Raw genomic sequence first — 25326 nt, 5'->3', positions numbered from 1 at the left:
TCTTGGTTAATGTTTCTATCTTTCTAGTGCCAAACACCACAGAACCGGACTACAAATCCAAAGACTGGGTTTTTCTCAATTATACCTATAAAAGGTTTGAAGGGTTGACTCAGCGTGGCTCTATCCCCACATACATGAAAGCTGGGAAATTATGAATGAAGATCACATTCGCCCACAACCAAGAGAACTCAGGTAGCTGCATCACCAGGCTTGCTTGGCGTAGGTAACAACAATACACTGAAATACTCCTGAAGATGGTGGTGCTTATGACTACAAGAGGAAATTCTACAGGATTAGGATTTCTAAGACTACTATAGGAATTGGTTGGCAGTGCCAGCTGGCTTTTTTTTTTTTTTTTAATATTTTATTATTTTTGTTAACTTTATTATACGAAGGTACTGGAATAAAAGAAACATACATCCCTTTCTAACTGCACTGCCTACATGCATATTAAGGTCCATTCTGCCTGTGTGTGCTTGTACTGTAACACCTCTAATCGATTCAGGAGAAAAACATATCATTCAAAGCAACATAGGCTAACCCTTAGGTAACACTGCAGTACTGCCGTTTTATTGCAACTCTCATGGGTCTAGATAATCCGTAAAAGCCATCATCTATAGCTGGTGTTAGGAACACTTGCCCTGTTGATTTGGACATCTGTAGAATATATGAAGACAATATCTATAATGGTTTTAAGAAATCAAAAAAAGGAAATACACTGGTTATTTAAAAAATAAAATTGATTATCACGTTATAACACAAACTCCTCAGTAGGGAGTGATAAGTTTATAATAAGGAGGAAGTTTAACACCTACATTCAAGCACTCCACTAATATATTTACTTTGCATTCAGAAATACTGATGACCTTTATATACGTAGTCTGTATACTCATAGCGGAGATGTACTGTATTGTATAAAATGTAAAGTTGCTTTTCTTGTGACAGGAGGACTTTTTTAATAAGAGGACATGGCAATATTTTAATTTGATTATGGTGAGTTGAATATAAGAAATGACCATGAAAGCTGCTTGTAGAACTAGTGTATTTTTATTAAACTATTTTTTTAAATGTCAAACTTCTGATCATGTAAATGGACTTGTAGAGTACAAAGAGCTATTTACTTTGGTTTTCTAGAAAGTCGTTACATATCACACACAGCTGGTTAACTTTTCTTTTTTTTATGAAAAAATTTTCTTTGATAGTATTTGTATTATTGTGCCATTATTTTCTTATACTCCAAATGTACCAAAGATCCTGAACAGAGTAGATGTTCCCAAGTGAGTAGAATTTTACTTTCCTGTGGGAATGCTGTATTCAGACATGACAGATCTTTGATAGAGGTCATCTTATGGAAGGGGGCAGTATTGTTCATGTTTAGCTACATCACCATGGTTACTGTAAATGGACTTAAGGAGGTAAATGCAGGCCAGTGGGGTGGTGATTAGTGGGTAGGGGAGATGATGCCATCATCAAATTCTTTGAGTATTTCCCTAAGAATTAAATAATCTTTTGTAGCTCACCATTTTAATTCTAAAATGATTCTCAGCAGTCTTGCATTATTAAGTACTAGTTGAGGAATAATACTTTATCAAAGAATGGCCTAATGTTTGTCTTGACTATTGATAGAATATTTTAAAGATATAACAATTATAACTATTCCACATGACCTGTGATCAAAATCTAAAATAATTTTTTATTTGTAGGGATATTCTTAATGGGGAAGAATTGCACAGGATCATTATGCAAATCTACAAAAGCTTTTATAAATGTTGCTGCTAGGTAATTTCATAGTGTTTTCAATAAGGCCATCCTGGGGTCTCCCCAACCCCAGCACACCCCCAGTTCTCTCTCTTTCCCTCCCTTTTCCCTCTCCCCCTTTCATTCTTTCATTCTCCTATTTGTTTGATACTTATTTTGTGTTCATCTAATAGTTCATCTCCTTTTTTCTTATTTGAATCATGTAGCTGAGTCACTAAGAGAGAGAACTATTAAAGTTCTAAGGTCATCTCAATTTTACTAACTCTGGATTTTCTAATTAAAACAGCTTCTAATATTAAAAAATTCTTTAACTTCTGCTCTGTTTTATGAGATTTTTCTCACCCCACCTCACCACCACCACCACCATCACCCCTTTTTTTAAAGGACTGTTTTGCTACTGTGGTAGTGAATGAGTAAAAGGAAACTGCAATATTCTCTAGTTCTAATGTGGTAACTATTCTGGTACAGAAAAATCATTAATTCAAGTTGTCAGAGAAAGATAAAGAAGCTGAATTGAATCAAAGTTTAATTTTTTAATTGAATAAGAGTAGAGCATTTTACTTTCCTTCTCCTTTTTTTTTAAAAGAGTCTCATATTTCCCTGCAGTTAACAGAGTGAGTCACAATCTTTAGAATTTCCTCATCAAAAGCATTTCTTAAGTGCCTATCTAAAAGCAAATAAAGACTGTGTTTGCCCGTTGGAAGCTAAGAATTTGATTCATGATGCAAGTTAGCTACATAATTTGCAAAGAACTCTTGAGATTAAATTTCCCCTATTTTACATTTCCCATATTTTAGGCGAACCATTTAATTAATGAGAAAACCCTATCTAATCAACTGGGCATAATGACATTTTCTTTAAATTAGACTCTATTTTGAATTAAAGAGTTTTATTATAAATGGTGTGTTTTCGGTTTTTCTAAGTATATAGAAAGCTTGTATAATTCAGATTTATTGATTTCCTGATTTAATGTAGACTGACTTTTTTTTATTAAAAACCTTTGTATTAAAGCAAGTTATGTTATTTTTCTTTTATGCTTTTCTTTTCTATTAACATAGCTTTAAATCTTAAAATTTATTGAAGCACAGTGCTATATGAATATAAGAAATTTCTTATAAACCTTTTCTGAATGGATTATATAGCTGATTTAATGTTATTAGTTGAATGAAAATAAGAAATGTGGAATATTCAAAACTTTCTTTGGTTGCTGAGGCTTAAGATAGGGTTTCATTTATTTCTATAAAAGCATATTTTTCCTGTTTTTTAAACACCTGTATATCTGTGAAAATCTGTAAAATTTAAAATATCTTTAAGTACATTTATTTTTTTGGTGTTTTACTGTAGAAAACCCATAGACAATCCAATCAATCAGTCAATCAATCCATGTCTACTGATAGGAGAAACAGCTATCCATCTTTGGTGATCTACAAATGAATGAATTGAAATTTTAATCAATAGAGAGGTCCCTGGCTATTAAACACTTTCTCTCTTTGAATCGCTAAGATTCAGAACATTCAAAATAACTGATTTGCTACAACCATGGTTATTTCCTTGTCTTTAAATTTCATTTTCCCTTTAGAAGTGCACTTATTTCTGAAAAAAATTAATGAAACACCTAGAACAAATGTAAATATAAGACACTTGGGACATTACAGATATTTTAGATTTTTATGAAAAAAACGTGAGGGGATACTGCTTCTTTAAAAGGGAATGGAGTAAAAAATAGATCTTAGTTATTTTTTAAAAAGCAATATAAATTATTCAGCAGTTGTCTAGAAAAATATTCATCAGGCTCTTGAGTTCTGTGTTCAGTTACTGAGTTTAAAAAAAAAAAATGTTTTGGTGGCATGAGGCCTTTTTCACTGAAGGTAAGAAAAGAATAAAAACTATGTTTATAAAATTTTCTGTTCGTGAAGTTTTTTGGTTTCTTTTCTGAATTTTGAGATAGGTGTTACATAAAACTCAAGAAAGACTATTTTGTAAATGTATCCAACTTTTGCGCTTAACGATCATATCAAGAACAAAATAAATATTTGAAGTTTCAATTGTGTTCTGCTTAAACAATCAAGATAGTTGTACAGGTTTTATATACAACTACCGCACTAGGCCTTCTGATACTTTCTGCCAGGCTTGGAAGGAGCCAGTCAGAATCCTGCTACTCCTCCTTGTGTTCAGATTGTTCCCTGACTTACATCATCTCAGTAGTGCCGTAGAGAAGACAAAACAGTGAAATGTCAAAATTTGGACTTTGGAGCAAACTTGGGAGACTCTAAATTCATCTTTCAAAAGCATCTTGTGATAAAAAAAAAAACATTTGTATACAAAATGCTTTCACTTGTATTATCCATGTTGATTTTATACTACTATGTGAAGTAAACATAATTACCATCATTTTACAAATGAATGAACATGAGGCTGAGCATGAGTCACCCAAACACAGGTAATAAATTGCTCTCGAACCCAAATTCAGTGCTTCTTCAGCTCCCCCGTATCACACAGTATGCTTTATTGATAAATTACCTCATATGCTTCTAGACTTCGGAAGAATACGTGGAGAGCTAGTGACACTAGTCACTCTGAGTACTTGTTGACTGCAAATTTCAGAAGACACAAGTAATTATAGTTTCAACATTAAGGAAAATGAATGTGTCATAACACCAAGGCACAGATAGGAAGCTTCAAAAGTAGGCAATTTATCATCTCAAACACCTCAAGGATACAGGTTCTTTCCATTTTTTCTACTTTGTCATCCTCAGAGTTGTCTTTGTCCTTGGTCTTGTTTTCTTATAGGCTAGATGGCTACAGGGACTCCAAGCAATCCCCACACACCCTGTATGTCCTTGAAAACTTCCTATGTATCCCCTTTTTTAAGAGCAAGGAAAATCTTGTCCAGAAGAATTCTAAGCACAGTAACTCACAGATTTTATTGGCCATGATTATGTAATCCATTCACTACTACGACAGTACCTGTCCTGGTGACTGACTTGAAACTAATCAGGATTCACCTCTATGATGCTAGGGTGAGACTTATCCAAAGTACACGGCCACCTGATAACAGATCTAAAAGGAGTTCTTTTAACCAGCTCCAAGATCATCAAAAAGGTGCTACACAGGTTTACAGCAAGGGTTCCAACCTGAAGCCACTGCACCTGGATTTTATTGCTGGGTCTGCCATTGCCTCTATATATACTGTCCACTAACATCTTTCCCAACCCACCTAAAACTGGAGTACTGAGTTCCACTGTGCTAGGTAGACTATGGCTCAGCTACTGGGGGCCTGGGTTTCTGGTCCTTTGGAAAACCAGGAGTGGGAGTGGGGCTGGACATCATATAAACAGAATGGAAATATGGCTCAGTGACCAGGACATGGTCTGCATAGTGCTTTTGCCATCCCTCCCAGCTCCCATTCACCTCTTCATTGGTCCATCTCCCCGCACATTGGTAATAAGAGATCCACATCAACTCTCCTCCCACCCCCAACATACACACCAATATCCCGACAGGGGTGGTGTGACCTAATTACTGTTGACTCAACTGCTTTGTCTAACTGGACACAATGGGCTTTAGCTAATAGAAGTCAAACATTTCTCAGGTAAGTTTGTGCTAACTACCACAGTTATCTCTGAATTCCTTTACTGTTCACATTAAAGTATTCCTTATCAAACCCTTAAACGAAGGATGCCTTTAAGTCTCTTCCAAAGGAAGAAACCCATAACAGGAGAGGGATACTATCCATTGCCTTTCTTGTCGTCTTGGGTAAGAAAATCCTGAGCAAAACACCAAAGAACCCTCCTGTACTGTTATATACAGAGGACTTTAAGAGTGTCCAAAACCTGTGAGAGTAAAAATCAGCTCAGCTTTTGACAAATACATACAAGCACATAATCTCTAAGGGAAAATTAATGACTCCATATATAAAGAGATGTCTGTACAACTGTTTTCTAATTCTTGTGCTAAGTTTTGTTTCTCCCTGTGTTTTTCTCAGAATTTTAAGTTTATTGCTACTCTGTCCTCTGGGTACTAAAAATACACGTATATACACAACTTAACGCCTGCAACAACCTAGGCTTAGGAAAATTCATTATTGACACATTGAAGCAATATTTCCTAAAGTAGAGTACTCAGAGAAATCAACTAGGGTGCTTATTTGACATAAGGATTTAGTGTGTCTCCCTCCAGATCTACTAAATCAGAATCTCTGGGGGTGGGTCTGAAGGTCTGCACATTCTCATGCACATGCCACTTTGGGAACCACTGAGCTAAGGAAAAAAGGACACTGGTCAGACTTATCCAAAATAAGAATACTTCCTCATGGGAATATCTATATGAAATAAGATGCGCAGTAGGTGAAGTGCAAAAGTCGGGTGCTTACAGCAATGCCTGGCACATTGTAAGCGCTTCATAAATATTTGAACAAATTAAATTACTGTATTTTGTGGGTGGCCCTACATTCCATCTAAGGCCAATCTCAAAATGTTTTCACTTTTAATAAAACCATAAATCAATTCTCAAAGCATTGAAGGGGAATGTAGCTTTTGCTAACGTTATTTTCCAGAAAAATAAGTGGGTTTGTATCACATAGTGAAGCTCTCTAAATACCTTTTCAAAAGATCTTAAATTTCCACTCCCTAAGGCAACTGCCACCACAAACCTTACCTTTCTCATGACTATATTCTCCTACAGGTACCTTCTCTGCTTCCCTTCAGAGGCCACGCTCAAGCTGATTCCTCTAAACACATTTGGCCTTGCTGTTTCTCCCAGCTGCACTCCCACTCATCAACCTACTCAGTCAGCAAGTCCAAGTATCCGCCCCAGTATTCACCCTCCATAGAATGCTGGGGGTGGGTGTCGGGGGAGCAGGGAAGAAAGGGTAGTTTAAGTATTAATAATTGAGTTACTTTCCTCAATCACTTAGGAGCTCATTAATAGGTAGTTGTTATTTTTATTTGTAGGTATCATTAGGAATACATTGTATCTTCTTTCAATTTACACTATGAAGTAGGTGTATTTTTTTTTTTGTCCTAGACCAACTAAAATATCTAAATGGTCTTAAAGGAACCCTCATACTAAATTATATTGGTGTAATCCCAGCAGGAGGTTGACAAGTGCAGGAAGTTACAGTTTGTGAGGCAGAGGCAGTGGTTCCTAATTCCAGTACTGTTGTTGCCTGAGTACTTGACAGTGAAGCAAAATGAATGAAGGAACTAAGTTCACTCTAAGATTGGCGATGGTGTTTGAAGAGCAAAGCAGTCCTGGGCTTTTGACAAGGAAACCACATTGACCAGAAGGAACTATACAATGCATTCTCCTTATGTTTCAAATCACTTCTGTCACATTTTACCCAAGTTAAAAATATGAGAAAAACCACACTGATTGGAAATGAGAGATCCATCTGTCCAGATATTGAGTGACTCTTTATCTCTGTTTTATCCTATAGGTATAATAGAAATACTTTTTTTATTTTTTTAAATCATGTCTTAGAAAAGCTCCAGAGCATAAAGACAAAGTAGCAAGCAGGCTTTCAACTTCAACAATAAAGGGAACGCTATGAGAGTGACTTGCTCCTTTGAATCTCTTGGTGTTCTGGATTCCTTCTCTCTGGCTTTCCTGCTTTTGATGGAAGTGAATCAGCACTTCTATGAAATGAGCACTGCAGTGATTCATGGGCAAGCTTATTGGGCACCACCATATGAACTTCTAAAATGGAGATCTGACTTTTCCTCTCTGGCTTCTACCATCTACTGAGTGATCCTGGCCAATATACCCACCATTTCTGAACCCCCTGTTTGCTGCCGATAATGCAAGAATGATAGGTGTTCAACCACCTCACAAAAAGTGCTTGTGAGGCTCGCAGAAATGAGAATGGGAAAATGCTTTGTAAGCAAAACAATATATATAGTCTGTACTGTACATTTTAACTGGGGTCCTAGCAATTCTGCCTCAATATTAAAGGAGGATTTAACATATGCTCAGGTCTAAGAGTAGCCCCTCACCCCACCCCACTTGGAAAAACCATCTCAAAACAGTGTACACTAGTCTGGAAAGCCAAGATTTGAATACCTGCAGGGAACACTACGCCAGATTTTAAGACTGTCTGCCAGGCACTCTGAAATTTTGTTTTTCTCCTGAGCTCCCAGCAGAAGTTGGAGTTGGTAGATTTTTGGGTAATGTTGCAAGTCAAAGCTAGAATGGAGATGTTTCAAGAATGGTTTTGATTAGGATATGTTGGTGTGTTTTACTGAGGGCAACACAGTTCTTACTAGCACCTCCTTCTACCTCCAGCAGCATAAAGTGCCAGTCCCCACTTAAGACTGCATGAGTCCCGTCATGCCTACTTCTGCCTGGGAGCACGCTTCCAATCCCCTTGCCTAGGGTGGGCCCTAAAAAGCCCTTGGGACACGAAAGCCGCTAGTTAAGACTCTAGAATGAAGAGTCCTGGTAGGATAATTAATAGATTTAGGCTGGTTGAAGCACAGGTTTAGCGTTTGTTCTTCTTTTCCTAGATAAACTGTAACCAAGGAACCTGTCTAGGGTCCAGTGGGCAAACAGCGAACCAACGTATTCCGCATAGGGTGGAGGGCTGTCTGTTAAGGGATCCCCAAAAGATCCTGCTCCCGGATTTACCAAATCGTCGCAGGATCTCAAAGAATTTCCTCCGTGATCCCTCTCTGTTACCACAGCCTCAGTCTCTGCAGCTAAGCCCTTCTTCCGTTGGCAGAACAGAGAAGGGGAAAGCTTCCTCACCCCCGCTCCACTATCTCCCCGCACCCCCATTCTATGATCTCCATTTATCTTTTACCTTTTCCCCCAAGGGAAACAACTCCAACCTTCGGAACACTCAGGCATCTGATCTTAAAGTGATCGTGGAAACCTGTTTTAAATAGGCCGGTTCCAGAAAGGTTCAAAGTGCTACCTCGCCAGCCTTTCCGCACTTTGCCTCCAGCCGCTGGGTGGGCGGGGCTGTGCCCACTGTGACTCCGCCCAGGTCGGGTCTCTCTCCAGCCCGAGCCCCGCGGCGCCCAGACCGGCGGACGAGCCCCAGTCCGCATGCTCTGTAGCCCCAGCCCGCGGGCCACGGGTTGGCGCTGGCTGCGCGCCTCGCGGCAGCAGTGGCCACCGCCGCGACACCGGGTCGAGCCCCGCGGGTGCCCGCGCTCCCACTCCGGGGTCGCCACCTGGGCCGGCGCCGGGCGGGCTCACGCCTTTCCATGCTGCCAGACCTGGGACTGCGGAGCCGGCCTGGTGGCTCCCGCGATGGCGGCGGAAGAGGAGGCTGCGGTGAGAGGTGAGGCTGCGGGCGGGCGTCCTCAGGTGGGGGCGCGGCGCAGAACGCGCGGTGGGCGCCCCTGGCCCGGCTGCAGGGCGAGCGCGAGGCGCAGGATCGCCAGGTGGCACACTTTGCTGGGGGCTCCTCTCCGGCTCGGCATCGTCTCGGTTTGGCTCCAGAGCGAAGGTCGTCCCTTGGGGCACAGGTGCGGCTCAGCTGCCCGCGAGTCCTCCCAGGGAGAGGGAAATGGGGAGCGACACCCGCAGTCGCCGCCGGCTTTCACTCTGCCCGTAGCCGGGTGTTTTGTTTGTTTGTTTGTTCGTTTTTTTGTCGTCCCGGGCTGGCCGTTTTGGGAAAGGTGAGCTGGCGAGGGACCATCCATCCACCCTGTGATGGCGAGCAACTGCCCTCCACCGACCATTAAGAGCCCACCTCGCCGTCTGCAGGGATTGCCGCGAGGACTTGTTAGATTTCATCTTTTGTATAAGCCAGTTGTCATTAGTCATCGAAGGAGCTAAGGTTCTGCGAGCGCATCCACTCTGAACTGGAAATACTTCCATTCCCCGCTTCAAAAACTGCCCCGCCTTGGGGCGGGCAGGTGGGCAGGTGAGCGCGTGGAAGCAGGTTCACATTTCTCACACTCGAAAACGACAGCCCTGCGTAAGCGAGAGGCAGCTCTTGTCTTTTACCATTACAGCTTTGGGAAAGCCATCAATGGAATTCGTTTGTTTTATACTTCCGTGGAGTTTTTGTGACTTGAGTTGGAAGCGGCGCTTTTTTCCTCGTTCTAATATTCACTGGCAACATTGTTCAGTCTCCTCCGTGGGACTCCTAACAATTATGGGATGCTTAAGACAAACGGGAGGCAGACAAAACACAGAAATAACTAAAGGAACACTAGCAGAGAGAAGTTGAGGGACGCAGTTAATTAAGTCTTCACTTTCCTTTTGGAATATGGCGATGACCCGATTATTTGAAATACAGCAATGAGAAGAGATGCTTTTGAAAATCTAATCCAGTCGTGGGAATTTGGATTACGGGGAGAGTGCCAGAATTCTGTCATTTGAATATTCGAAGTCTTTCTGGATGATAAGATTTGAGCAAGCACTGATTTGAAAAGAGAATGCAGTATGTACAGTGTTAAGCTGGGCCACCCTCTCAGCTACAGGCTGTGACTGAGCTCTGCGCTCCACTATGTCACCGGGTTGTTTACTCTTAGTTTCTTCAACTGCAAAATGGGGATAATTATAGTACGCCTTTTAAGATTGTTAGGATTAAATGAGATATAAAAGCATTTAAATACATACAAAATTCTTAGCTGAGTACTTGGAAGTACTAAGTGCTCCATAAACAGCTTAATATAGTTAGCTTAATATATGTATTTATAACTCCAATTTGCTTTGCGAAATTAATGATTCTTACCTAGACTACTAAGAAAATGTTGTCCCACACAAGTTAAAGTTAGCCAAATTTAAAAATACTTGGACTTTACAATACAAGAAAGAAAGAAAAAAGAAAGAAAGAAATGTGAAAATGCACCTACTAATTAAAAAGCAGCTTTCACCACAACCAAAAGTCTTATGGACTTAGAACAAGTTTTTGGACAAGTAGTCGTAGTTATTTATCTGAACAAGTATGAACGAGGGAGTGATCAAAATTAATCCTTTTTTGGTGAGAGTAGCAAGTTTCAATGGGGGCTGGGAGGGCCAGCATTTATTGAGGTCCTATTATTACCAGGCTTTTCATAAAGGATACCTTCCTTAGTCTCATAGCAGCTCTGTGATGTAGGTGGCATTACTTCCATTTCACAGATAAAATGAGAAAACTGAGACCAGCCCACAGTTAAACAGTTAGAAAGTGTCACATCTAGTTAAAATCTGTGGCTACTGCCCAGGCTCTCTCACTGGATGGTGCTAATGAGCAATGTGCTCATTTCCAGACACCCTTTGTTTAAAGAAGGTGAAAAAAATATCCTTACAAGTTCCCCCATCCCTGAAAGGAAGAACAAAACAAAACGGGTCTCTGTGTCAGAATCCAGGGCCACGTTTTCCTTACATAAAATCCCTGCAGATTCCTTTTTCCTAGGCAGTTTGATATTTTAAGGCCCTCGTAATAAAATAAAAATCTAAAACTGGTGGTGGAGAGGAAAATTCCCCCATACTTTGGTTATACTGCTGGCTTTGAAGATGACCACCAAAAATCAACTGGTGCCTTACATAATTGCCTGCTCACTTAATTCTTTTGACAGGCAGTGGTAAACACCAAAATTAAGCAAGCAGCTAAGTGACCTGGCATCCTTCTGGTGAATGATTCCAGAATCTTTGGAGTTCATGATAATGCAATGTTGAGGGTATCAACACATTTCCCAGACTGACTGCTAGAGATGGTCTTGATTGAAGCATCTGTGGAGCACCTTGCTCTCCTTCCCTTTTCTTATCACCCCATGTTCTCAGCTGTGATGTTATCAGACCCAACTCTTTTGAGGTGTAGTTCTGCAGTGATAGTGGCTTAAGTTTATTTATGTGACTCAGAAATCAAAAGTCATGTCCCAGTCAGCTTTGCACGAACTGCTGTTCCTGGCCTAGATCCTTAGGCAAAGTTTCAACCTAGATTTCATTACTCAAGATAAACCAAGATGGACTAAAATTGCTTTTCACATATTTCACCAGGAAGAGAGGAAAAGAGAGGAGTCGGGGGGTGGAGGAGAGGTAGTGGGTGGAGGAGAAGAGGGGTGGAGTACAGAGGGGAGGAGAGATCAAGGGAAGGAGATGGGAAGAAAGGGATGAAGAGCCAAGGGAGAGTGGAGGGGGAAGAGGTGAGGGAGACGGACAGAAAACGAATAGAAGAAAAGAAGCCCTTGGGGAAAAGGGAGAGAAGGGGAAGAAGGGTGAGGAGGGATGGAGGTGAGAAGGGAGGGATTGCCACCCCATCAAAGTTGACCTCAAGAAAGAAAAATTGAATGTTTAAAATGTATCGGGAAAGCCAAAATATCAGTACAGTAAGTGCAATGATTTCACTTTGTTTTTTGCTTGTGGAAAGACTCCCAGGTTCTAAAAAGCATGCTCTCTTTCTGTGCTGTGAATGTTGATTACAGCATCCTTTCAAAATCTTTCCCCTTACGTAATGTTCAGGAAGTCATAAATCAGGTAATAACATTTCAGTCTGGCAGCCCTCATTTTAGTCGTCCTATTTAGTTGAAGACCTCCAGTTCTCCGCTGTGACGACTGACTTACTCAGGTGGGATCTGGGTCATTAGACAACATCTGCATTGTCATCAGCATTATCAGAGACTCAGTGAACCAGTTGCCCTGCAAGAGACAAATGGACCTGAGACATCTGTCTACTCTGGGAGGCAATGATTTACTGTCCTGGTTTTTTCAAGTCCACTAACTAAAAGTCCCAGGCTTTCTAGCCTTCCTGTACCCCTTGCCTTGCCCAGCGCCTTCTTCCCAGGGGCAGGAGGCTGTGAGAAATCAGAAGAACCTACAATTTAAGCTCTTAGTACATCTGTGACCACAGATAAAAGATGTTTTCTGTAGTAGTGAGTAGTACTTCTGGATATTTACTGATAATTTGTGAAGCACTTAGCTGTGCACCGCCCCCCTTACTTGGGTGAAGTCACATTTAATGGTCCCTGACACATTACTATGTATATTATATCACTTTAGGCTATAATATCTCATTTATCCCAGCCCCAGTTTTTACACTTAAAATATTTTTAAACTTCTTAAAATATTTAAATCAGTCTAGTTATATAATATTAAAATTCTCCTTTGAAAATACTTGTGTCAGCGTGTAGGACATTTGTCATTTATGTAAGTAAGTTATTGGGATTTCATTTCTTTAGCCTTTAATTTTATGGTTTAAATCTCCAGATAACATTTTTACAGAGAGATAAAAACAAAGAAGTCGGGAAAAGGAAATGTAGAGAGAATCAGTCTTCTACTCAGCATAGTTTGCATTATTAGGTATTTAAAATTGAGGGTCAAGGTTATTGTCATAAAGCAGTAATTTCAAATACATTCAAAATGCCTTACACTATTTCATTTATTTTTTTAAGCAGGCAAGAGATGTTCTTTACCATATGTTCCGAGCACATCACAGTGAAAGTGGAGAATTATTTATTGACTTCGTCTTTCAAAACATCTCCACTTTTATATTCTGTACTAAGTAATGTGAGGGAATCTGCCTATCCCTGTATGGTTTAACTTTTCCTCTCTTCAGGCGGCTGGCTACTCCTGGAATGCCCCTGCCCTCCCTCTAGATGTGCCTGTAGAAACCCATTGTTGTCCAGAAGGCTAAGCGCAGATATCACTCTGTTTTGATCTGGCTGTGGAGGAGGAAGAAGAAGAGGTCTGGTGTAGGAGTATAAGCCTGAGCTTTGGAACCAGGCCCTGGGAGTGTGATTGAGTTTGATTATTTGCTATCTATGTGACCTTTGGCAAATTATTTAACTTCTCTGAGCCCCAGTTTCCTTATCTATAAAATGGGGGTGAAAATACCTAACTTGGAGGTTTATGTGGGAATCAAATGAGGTTGAGTGAAATCTGATCTTCAACAAATGATTTTTCTCCTTCTACAAGAGCTTCTCAGAACACCCCACCCCTGTCCATGGAAATGATTTCTCCCCTCCTTTTTTTCACACTGATTTTTTTAATTTTAATTTTTCAATCAGAGTTGATATTCAATATTATTTTGTATTAGTTTCAGGTGTACAGCATAGTGATTAGGCATTTATATAATTTCCAAAGTGATCCCCCAATTAGTCTAGTACCTACTTGGCACCATACATAATTATTATAACATTATTGACTGTATTCCTTATGCCGTACTTCACATTCCTGTGACTGTTTTGTAACTACCAATTTGGACTTCTTAATCCCTCCACCTCTTTCACCCTACTCCCCCAAACCCCCTCCCATCTGGCAATCATCAGTTCTCTGTATCTATGAGTCTGTTTTGTTCATTTATTTGTTTTGTTTATTTTGTTCTTTAGATTACACATATAAGTGAGATCATATAATATTTGTCTTTCTCTAACTTATTTACTTAGCATAATACCCTCCAGATCCACCCATGTTGTTGCAAATGGTAAGATTTCATTTTTTTTATGGCCAAGTAATATACCATTGTATGTACGTACCACCTCCTCTTTATTCAATCGTCTATTGATAGGCACTTAGGTTTCTTCCATATCTTGGCTATTGTGAATAGCGCTGCAGTAAACATAGGGGTGCAGAGATCTTTTCAAATTAGTGTTTTGGATTTCTTTGGATGAATACCCAGAAGTGGAATTGCTGGGTTATAAGGTAGTTTGATTTTTAATTTTTTGAGGAACCTCCAAACTGTTTTCCTTAGTAGCTGCACCAATTTGCGCTCCCATCAACAGTATACAGGGTACCCTTTTCTCCACATCCTCGCCAACACTTGTTGATTTATTGATGATAGCCATTCTGACAGGTGTGAAGCGATATCTCATTGTGGTTTTGATTTGCATTTCCCTGACTATTAGTGATGATGAGCACCTTTTTATGTGTCTGTTGGCCATATGTATGTCCCGTTGGAGAAATGCCTATACGGGTCCTCTGTCCATTTTTTAATTGGATTGTTTGTTGTTTTGGTGTTGAGTTGTGTAAGTTCTTTATAAATTTTGGATATTAACCCTTTATGGGATGTATCATTGGCAGATATCTTCTTCCATTCAGTAGGTAGTCCTTTCATTTTGTTGATGGTTTCCTTTGCTGTGCAAAAACTTTTAGTTTGCTGTAGTCCCATTTGTTTATTTCTTTTTTCTTTTGTTTCCCTTGCTCAAGGAGATATATCATTAAAAAAATATGACTGAGAGCAATGTCAGATAGTTCATTGCCTATGTTTTCTTCTAGGAGTTTTATAGTTTTGGGTCTTACATTTAAGTCTCTAACTCATTTTGAGTTTATTCTTGTATATGGTGTAAGAAGGTGGTACAGTTTCATTTTTTTTTTTTTTTGCATGTATCCAATCTTCCCAACATCAAATACTGTGTAGACCATCTTTACCCCATAGTATATTCTTGCCTCTTTTGTCGTAGGTTAGATGACCATTATAGGCATGGATTTATTTCTAGGCTCTCTATTCTGTTCCATTGCTCTATGTGTCTGTTTTCATGCTAGTGTCATGCTGTTTTGATTACTATAGCCTTGCAGTATAGTTTGATATCAGGTAATGTGATACCTCCAACTTTGTTCTTTCTCAATATTGCTGTGGCTATTTGGGATCTTTTATGGTTTCATACTATTTAGGTAGAGATCGCATTGAATCTATAGATTGCTTTGGGTAGTATGGATATTTTAATGCTAATTTTTCCTATCCATGAACACAGTATATCCTTCCATTTATTTGTATCTTCTCTAATTTATTTCTTCAATGATATAATTTTTTGAGTACAGATCTTTTACCTCCTTGGTTAAATTTATTTCTAGGTATTTATTTATTTTTATGCAATTGTAAATGAGATTGTTTTCTTAATTTCTCTTTCTGATAGTTCATTATTAGTATATAAAAATGTAACTAATTTCTGAGTATTAAATTCGTATGCTGCTACTTTACTGAATTCATTTATCAGTTCTAACAGTTTTTTGGCAGAACCTTTAGGGTTCTCTCTATATAGTATCATGTCATCTGCAAATAATGACAGTTTTACTTCTTTCCTTTTCAAATTGTTGCCTTTTATTTCCTTCTCTAGTCCGATAGCTGTGGTTAGGATTTCTAATACTGTGTTCAATAAAAGTGGTCACACTGTAGTGTTTTATGGGTACTAATTATATTAACACCTGTGCCTGCTTCCCACAAGTTATTCAGGTAGGTTTCTTAGCTCCACCCTTGGGTTGCACTTTCCTAGGAGAGCAAAGTTGGTTCTTACTTATCTTTACAATTTCCAACTCCTTGTACCTATTAAGTGCCTAATAAAGGTTTGTTGATTTTAAATGAATGATGGCTGGTTTGAGGTGTGAACAGGGCTGGTTCATTCATCAAGTATCCACTACTGTACTAGGTGAACAGAGATGGAGAAATGGATAAAGCAAGAAAAGGGTTAAAGAACTTTCAAAATGTATCAGGCTAGGTGAAAAGCAGCCAAAGTATTTGTGATACAAGATAGAGCCTAGTAAAATATATAGCTTAACTGCTAGGAGTTAACTGTTAGGAGCTTCCCCACCCAAAGTTGGGAGAAATTATATCTAGTTCATGAGGGAGGGACTCACAGAAGGCTTTCAGAGAAAATGCCAATGTTCACATTGATGGATAGATAATTTTTAGGGAGGCAGCAAAGAAAGGTTTTATTCAGTGCAGACATTAGGCATGGAAATGGAAAATCATCAGTGACGTGCCTAAAGAACTGATGTTAGTATTCTTTTTGGCTCTGGCTAGGTCAAGTGGAAAAGGAAGAATTGATCCTTCAAGTTGCATTGCTGTTGTTTGGGAGGCCTCCCCTCCCATGTTTGTGATGTGGCAGGACAGTTGTCCCAGAAGCCTGAGTTACAGGCGGGGGATTTGCCTGCTCTCTAAAAGGAAAGGTACTTGCATCTTTTTGGTCCATGGTCAGCAATAGAGGTTTTGAAAAGGCTTATTGTGGCATGTTTCCGATTAGAAAGAAAAATAGAAGAGGTCCTGGTTCCTGCCAGGTGATTGGCTATTAATCTAAGCGTTCACTCCAAGTCCTTCTGGGCCACTTCTTTCTCTCTTCTTTTCTTCCGTGAAAAAAGTAGCTTCTTATATCCTTAAATCCATTTCGTATTCTTTGTCCTGATAAGCATCACAAGTACAATTTCACTTATTCCCATTATAGCCTGTTCAGAAGCAAGTATCCAGACTTCCAGTGTATGTTTAACATAATGACCTGTATTGTTCCACTGTCCCCATCACTGATGTACTCTTGATAGAGACATATGTTCCAAGTATGCCCTCAGAATCACCCCCCGCCCCTCCAATGCAGCTCCATGCAACTGCTGAAACATACCCTCGGCCTTGACCTCTAAGACAAAAACTTAGTGAAGGTTTATAAACCAAAAAAAATCCAGTGCCCTAATGTGAAAAGAGCACTAATAGAAACACCTGTGTGTGATAACATCACACATTCTTATTTCAGTTCAGATACTGTGCAGAGGATCGCTGGCGTAGAAGTTACCTAAAAGCAGAAGCTCTATGTACATCAAAATACCTCGTCATCTTTATTTTCTCAGGAGGAGAATATAAGGACCCTAGATTGTTGTTGAGCCTATATACACAGCCATGGGTATTTTACAGAAATAGACTTTGAAAGATCAGTATACAACAGACAGAATTGAAATTGAACACTGTACAGAGTAGATATCAGTGGATGTTTGGACGAGTAAAAGATTATAAAGATAAATAATAAATAATTGTTTTGTCAAAGATCTAGAGAAAAGTTTGTTTGGAATATCGAATGTGATCTCTAGCTCTGCATTCATTTCTCTTATCAGCTCCATAATTGAAGAATTAGATTTCCTCTCTGAGTTATGTGGTACCCAGAGGTAGGCTGTGCTTACACTACCATGGAGACAAACACTATTGCATTCTAGCTGGGTCATCTCTTCTACAGTGAGTCACCCTGGCAACAACCTAGAAAAGAGAGGCCAAACCCAATTTTCCATGCATCCTGTGTTAGTGGCTTCTTTAGGATAGTTCTCCTTTTCTTTAGTTTTTAATGAGTTCGACTAACACTTTCGGCTTATTTATTCATTTTGACAATAATAGCTACCTCTGGGACTTGTGGTCATAAGCAAAGAAGCCTGATTTTAGAGGACATTCAAATTCATACCTCAAATTTTGGAAGGCCTCTAGGACACTTATCAAGAGATTTATTTTTAAATTAATTTTTATTATGTGACATTGGTTAACAAAATCCAGTAAGTTTCAGGTATACAATTTAACAGTAAGGCATATATATATATACACACATATATATATATATGCACACACATACACACACATATATATTCACACACACACATATGTATATATTGCATTGTGTATAAGAGAGTTAAAAATAAATTTCATTAGCTATTTAGGAAGAGCCTGAACGCAGCTTTAGATTCCGATCACTATTGTAACTATGGCATGTTATGCCTAGATAGTATGAAAGTCGTAAATGTCACCTTAGGTTTTATTTTAAAACTCATGTTGTTTCAGTCTAGTGCAGTGTCAACGCTCCCTGTCTCACCTTTTAAAGGGTCTTTATTCTTTCTAATCACTATTCAGTGAAAAGATAGATACCCAACATTTTTGTGAACACTGACGAATTTTTTTTCTCGAAGTTAAGCTGAAGGTATCTCATTCCGTTGATACCTTAGATATCTTTTATAGGTTCTGGGTTGAATTCAGCATATCTAGTCATGCCTGACTAATGTTAATCATAATATTAGTCAACATCATGTCTTCCATTTCCTTATAACTTGCAAGAATTGTATTTTCACATTTGTAACAGCGATGTGGGTGTAGACCATCCAAATCTGAAAGCATTTTTGTGCCTTTTGGAAAAACCTGCTGATGTTGAAAATGCTAAGCTCTGTATTCTTTTTATGCATGAGGATCAATCAGGCCTAGAATAATTTAGGGGCTTTTCTGTGTCGATGTTTAACTGAAATTTTGATGAACTGCTGTTTCTTGCTTCTGCCCATCCCTGGATTAGGTTGTAATGCCTGTGAAATGTTGTCCTTGTCTAGAATAGTCAGGGAAGCATTCTTCAGTGCTTCCATCACTCCGGTTACAGTCGGTATCACCACCGACTGCTTTCCCATGATCCAGTTTCCTAATAGTCATCATGGGTGTTTCTACTTCCCCATTGCCCCATTTCAAAAGCTTAGCATGTATCATTCTCACCCTTTGGTACTGCAAAATAATTTATAATCCTTAACCTTTACCGAGTATTTACCGTGTGCTAGGTGTTAAAATGCTTTACGTGGTATAATTCATTGAATCCTCAGCAGCTCTGTCAGGTAGTTACTATTATTATTGCACATATCAGATGAGGAAATCGAGACACAGAATTTAAGTATGTTGCCCAAGGGAAAGGTTGCAGAGTAAGTAGCAGGACCAGGGTTTGAGCCCAGGCAGACTGGCCTCCAGAGCTCTTATGCCTTTAACCTTTCCTTCGGTGCCTGCTAGACGTTTGGACGTGGTGCCATTTCTGCGAAGTGCTGATGTTTACAGTTGAACTTCTGTAGGGAGGGAGTTTGGAATACTGGCCTGCTTTTGGCTTCGAGAGGATTTGAGCCCTTTCACCTAAAACTTGTGTGATCTTTGGCATGTGTATTAGCCAGGGTTCACCAGAAGAGCAGAACCAGTAGGAGATTTATTATAAATTAAGAGATTTATTGCAAGAAATTGGCTTATCCAAGAGCGGGGGCAGGCTGGGCAAGAGTGGAATCTGTAGGGCAGGCTGGCACTTTCGGGTGTGGGCTGAAGTGGCTGTTGTTGGCAGAATTCCTTCTTTGGGGAAGCCTCCACTCTGTTGTTAATGCCTCTCGACTGATTAAATCAGGCCCACCCAGACTGTCTAGGAACTGTTATAGTCTATAGGAATACCATCTTTGACATCGAACATCACACAGGCAAGTGTGTGGGTCAGGGACCTCAACACTTCAGGTCATTATCTGGGATAATCTCCCTTTTAGGGAGAGTAAGGTAAACTGATTATGGACTTTAATCACATCTACAAAATACCTTCACAGCAACACTTAGATGAGTGTTTGAGTAACTGAGGACTGTAGCCTAGTCACAGCAAAAAACCATCACAGCAAGTTACTTCGTTTCTCTGAGCCTGTGTCTCCACGTGCCAAAGCATCACTGAGGACTGTTGTGAGGATTGTATAAAATAAAGTATGTAAAGGGTATAGTGCTGGGCGTGTAAGGGTTCAGTAAAAGATTAATTTATTTGTGATGGTGGTGGTAGTCGGGAGTGGGTAACAGTGGCTGTAGTCTCATCCATAATAGCGACTTAACCCCCATTTTTGTCACTCTCCTGATCATCCTGGTTCACTGTAGCGGTTGGCTTCCTAAGTGGTATTCCTGCCTAAAAGCTCTTCTCATCATCTTCATTCTTCCTTCAAGGCTATAATGGAGGCTTAAAATACCTCCTTAACTCTCTAAGTTTGGAAAAATGTCTTACCGTTTATAGCTTTCCTCAGTGTATCAATCAGTGCAGTACTATAACTCCTTTATCTATGTGTCCCTCCTCCATGCTTGCTAAAAGCTGGTGGAAGGGAATATTGCCTTCTCAGTACGTCGAAATTCATTCTAAGTTTGTTTTGTTCCTTGTGAATTTCTGTAGTGATTGAGAGTGGACATGCACGAGAACTGTTGCTCTGAAGACGCAGTTATATTTAATTTCTCTTTTTCCTCTATTTAAACTGCAGTGCAACACACAGCTGGGCATATTATTTCAAACTCTGAGCCTCAGTTTCCTCAGCTGTAAGGTGAGTGAATTGGACAAGGTGATTTCTTTTGTTTCTTTTCCTTCCTCTTAATCTTTTATTACAAATTAATAAAACCAGATATTGGTTTAGGATTTTCTCCAAATATTTTGTAGGATGTTTTTTATCTTTAAGAGGAAAAGTAGTTTTTTTTTTCCAGATCAAACCAGATACTTAAAAAGGCAATACTTAATTGTAGTTGAATCAAATAATAAATAAAAATTATCCAAGAAAATCTTCCCCTTCCCCACTCCATCAGATGAGAAACAGTGTGTGAACAAATGAACGAACTTAGGAACTGTTAATAACTATAGAAATATCATCTTGGACATTGACTGTCACACAGGCAAGTGAGTGGGCCATGTACCTCAACACTTCAAGATTATGTACTAGATTTTATTCATTGATGTGTGTGTAAATGATACCATTTCCCAATAATTTTGTCCTTCCCTTCCAGTTTACTGTACTATCAGCTTCACTCAAGCCTTTACTTAATACCTGGTAGAAGTCCAGGATACACAGGAGGATCTGATAGATTTTAAGTTTCACGAGGGAGAAGCCTCTTTGGCCATCATCATATTCCCAGCCCCTGTAACATTGTCTGCTTTACAGTAGCTTGAAGAATACGTACTGATGGAATGATATGCAGGACATTATAGGACCACAGCTGACAAGTTCCATTCACCAGGCGCCTGTCCCAGTCGGGGGATAGACTGGCTTTTTTCCTACCATCTCTTTCCTACCTGGTTGCGCTGCAAACTGGAAAACTGGTTTTTGAGTTTATTCAATGGTTTAAAATTCATAAACTTCATATCTCTCTGTATCCAACCTCTCCCATTGACACCTATACAATTGGTTTGTGTTCCACCCTGAATGCTATACCCTCATGACCAGATATGAAGAGCCTTAGTATATACTGTGCAAGAGATCCAGGGCACCCTCTCATTTCAAGGCCGTTGGTAGTACATAGTGCCCCTGGGAGCAGTATAAGCACTCCTCATCTTACCTCACACATACTTTGGGATATATATTCTTTTGCATTAAATGAGCCTGGGAAACAGATGCCCCCTCCTTACTCACAGGAAGGATGTGTCATGAAGGTAACAAGATCCCCTCAGTTTTGTTTTAAGCCTGGAGGCCTAATAGTCAGAAACTTAATCCCGGAGACTCTCTGATACCCTCGCATTGTTCACAGTCTCACTGCTTCCTCCAGCCAGCCAGTTCAGTTGTCCTATCTGCTGAGTGATCGAGTCCATTCTAACCATTCCTGTCTCTTCCCTAGTGTCAATCTTTTGCTTTCCTCTGTCACTCTAACTTGGGCTCTCGCTTTGCCTATACCGTATTTGCCTATAGTGTATTTGGTCACAGTGAGTAAATTCTCTGCTCTTCTCTCTTTGGCTTTTTTGTTCAACATGCCACTCAGACATTTTGTTTGCAAATGTAAATGTCATGTTGGTCACTTTTGCAGATGGCGTTAGGTACGATCTGAATGCAAAAAGATGCTGATAGGGTGATATGGAACATTAAACTTAGCAACGACAAAAAAGGGCTAACACTTAAGTCTAAAAAGAGAAGCAGATGTATGAAATGGTAAAGATGTGGCTTAAAACAGCCTGTAGTAAAGACAGAGTTGGGTTTACTCAAGGAAAGCCCTATTTGGGACTTAGGAGACTTCCACAATGGTCCTTCCTCCATCAATGTCTAGTTGTAGGATAAAAGGCAAAGAACTTAATTCATTGTGGAAGTCTGTTTCTGTCTCAGAAAAAGAGAGAGTTATAGTAGACTATCTGTAATGTCAATTAAAGTTCTAAAATTATATAAATTAATGAATTAACAGTGTAAAGGCCCAATGAATAAAATAAAGGCTTATAAATTATATACTGATCATACCTAAAAAGTATATAAATAAAAGTTCTACTGTCCTCTCTGTGGACTAGACCACTCCTGGGTGCTGTATCCCAATCACACCACACAGTGCAGGACATTTAGCCAAAGTATGTCCAGCTCAGAGCAACCAGTAGTGACAAGGCACCGTCATACTGGTAAGGTTTGAAAGAATCACATGGTTTGGTTTAGGAGAAGAAGAATTTAGGACAAAAACATGGGATGTTTTATGGTTGTCAACCAAAGTTTGAATTCTATACTGTACATATGAGAAGGTAAAAGTTCTTTTGAAAAAGTCCAATTTTACCAATCAGATTCTTTATCAGGAGATGCATTTTCTAACACCTGACAGGTAGTATCCATTGATTCAAAAACTAAATGTCATTTTTAACAATGGTATAGGATTTTACTGAGTGCATTTGTTTTGTCTCCTGTTCATGATTTTCTCGTAGGCTGAAATTCTCATCCCAATAAATGCTTTTAAATGTCATTTCCTCCCATAAAATAGAATTAAGTGCACTTCCCTCTGTATGCTTGCAGCATGAACTTCTACCCCCATCTAGATAAAATTTCATTCTGTATTTGGTTTCTATGTCTATGTAGCTACCTATGCATAAACATATACAAGATTATAACCTTGAGAGCAGTTACTAAATTGTAACCTTTTAAAATATAGCCTCCATCTAGATTAGGCTCTTAATAAATACCGTGAAATAGAATGTTCTCCAATTTCTATTTCTATTTCTACCGTGAAATAGAAACTTTCTATTTCTACCGTGAAATTAAGTATTTTAAGTTTCTGCTGAGCAAAAGCTTTTCCTTTATTTATATATAGTACCATCTCTAGATGGTGTTTTTCTTAAATAGTGCCAAGTAGTACTTCATTTATTTTTATTATGTGACTCAGCATCTTACAATGATGCGTCAGTGGTAAGAAAGAGTATTTGGTTTCTATTGTATGCTTTAGCAGAAACCTGTGAAACAATTACTGGTTGTCTTGCTGAGAAGCTAATTCAGACCTCCAAGTTTCATATCACATGGTGACTTTTTTCCCAGAAGGTAATCAAGTGTATTTTTTCTTCTGTGGAATTAAAAATGGTAAAAATGAAGTAATGGTAGGAAGTTGGCCTACTTGTTTGTGAGGTAGGTACAATGGGGAACTGCATGTTCGTTATTGCGGGAATTTCACCTTTTCTAGCAGGCCGGTAAGGTGAATCTGGAAGTTCTGATTTCACACCTCTTTCGAATGTCCTGGGCAATAAAATTAAATGTAGTTCATTCTTTCAACAAACCCTAAGCACTATGTATCAGGCACTATGCTATGATTTGGGGATAAAAAGATAGAGTATCTCATAAATCTGTCCTCTGCCTCTTCTCTTGATTCCATGAGCCGAATGCTATTTAGAATCCTGAAGAACGGGATCTTAAGGAAGCAATAAAAAGTATCAGCAGCAATAAAATAGAAAAGAAAAGCATTTAGCATTGAGGACACACATCACTTCTGGGGTATTCTTGACTAATATGCTTAACCTGAATTTAGTCATGAGGGAATACCCAACAAACAAATTGGAGAACATTCAATACAAATCTGCCCAGCACTCTTTTAAAAAATCTCAAAAAAAAAAAAAAAAAAAAAAAAAAAGAAAAAAGAAAAAGGAAAGCTGAGGAACTGTTACAATTTTATGGAAACTGAAGGCACATAACAGACACTAAATGTACCATATGATCCTACATTGTATCCTGGACCAGCAAAAGGTCATTAGAGGACAGTTGGCAAAGGCCGAATAAGGTCTATAAATTAGATAATAATACTTAGAGTAGCGTTAATTTCCTGGTCTTGATAATTATACTGTGTAAGTAAGACATTACCATTTGGGGAATTTGATTGAAGGGTATATGAAAATTCTTTGCATTATTTTTGCAAGTCTGAAATTGTTTCAAAGTTAGAAGTTTACCTTTTTCAATTAAAAAGATTAAAAAGATTTTCTGGGCATGGCCTCTCAGAAGTTATGAACAAAGGTCACTTTCATATTTTAAGGAAGTAACTTAAATTTTTGTTGAACAAATCGTTCTTAACAAAAAGTAATTCAGATAAAAAAAAGTTATTCAGAGGATAATTTAAATTTTGTATAAATTTTGACATATAGCTCACTACTGACAATGACAGTAGGTAAGGGGACAAAAGTTTTTAAGTTGTATGAAAAATGTATTTTTTCCATCCTATGATTGTGCCTCTGTGAATGTGTGCACACGTGTGTATATATTTTCTCTTTAAAATATAATATCAAGTTATAAATTTTGAACCACTTTGTAGTTATTAGCCTAAGCCAGGTAACTTCTTGGTTTCCTTCGCTTGCGACTCCCAAGTAGCTTCTCATTTCCTGTGACTTATTTCTGTCCTTGAGGAATTGATACTGAATGGTAGACCTTTAACATATTGTTAGATTAATTACCATCAGGGAAATGCCCAGAGTGGAGTCAGATTTAATGCTAACCTCATTTTAAATAAAACCACAAACTTCCTTTGTAAAAGGCAATCACAATATCTCTGTTAATCTAGATTCTGAATCATTTTACTGAGTGTGAAATAACATGGATTACATTCGTCATTGAGAAGTGACCAGTTTGGTGAGGAAAGACAATATGAAAATATGAACTTTTCACCTCCAAAACGAGTTACGTAAAAGCAGAGCTAAATTTCAATTTTTAACATATGGTCTCATCTTCTAAATAAGTGTATGCAGAGGCCGAAAGTAAAGTGAACTGGAAGGGTAAAAAAATGAAATCTATACATCCAAAACCAATAAAATGTTATATACCAATTTTATTTCAATGGAAAAAATGAAATCTTTATTCTAAATTATGAGTCACCTTCTAATAAATAAAAATTCACTACTTGAACACTGGATTATTTCCAAAGAACAGATCCTTATATCCAGAACTAACTAG

General features: G+C 38.8%; 2 protein-coding genes across 5 annotated transcripts in view; both read left to right on the top strand.

The window, feature by feature from the left end:
- Positions 1 to 3661, top strand: part of STK38L (serine/threonine kinase 38 like) — a 71224-nt gene extending 67563 nt beyond the window's left edge. For both annotated transcript variants that reach the window (XM_016119263.2, XM_036236774.1), the window contains one exon: positions 28 to 3661. In XM_016119263.2, the coding sequence (XP_015974749.2) occupies positions 28 to 155 (128 nt within the window). In that variant the 3' untranslated portion in view covers positions 156 to 3661. The remainder of the gene's footprint in view (positions 1 to 27) is intronic.
- Positions 3662 to 8775: 5114 nt separating this feature from the next.
- ARNTL2 (aryl hydrocarbon receptor nuclear translocator like 2) overlaps positions 8776 to 25326 on the top strand; it is a 63345-nt gene continuing 46794 nt past the window's right edge. For 2 of the 3 annotated variants that reach the window (XM_016119282.2, XM_016119283.2), the window contains exon 1: positions 8776 to 9043. In XM_016119282.2, coding sequence (XP_015974768.2) covers positions 8806 to 9043 — 238 coding nt within the window. In that variant the 5' untranslated portion in view covers positions 8776 to 8805. Of the gene's footprint in view, positions 9044 to 20474; positions 20497 to 25326 lie in introns of those variants that run through there. The other variant, XM_036236772.1, reaches the window with a different exon arrangement.

The sequence above is a fragment of the Rousettus aegyptiacus genome, unplaced genomic scaffold (assembly GCF_014176215.1).
Source record: "Rousettus aegyptiacus isolate mRouAeg1 unplaced genomic scaffold, mRouAeg1.p scaffold_m13_p_2, whole genome shotgun sequence".
NCBI lineage: Eukaryota > Metazoa > Chordata > Mammalia > Chiroptera > Pteropodidae > Rousettus > Rousettus aegyptiacus.
The sequence above is the reverse complement of the archived record's forward strand: the minus strand, read 5'-3'. Positions and strand labels throughout refer to the sequence as shown.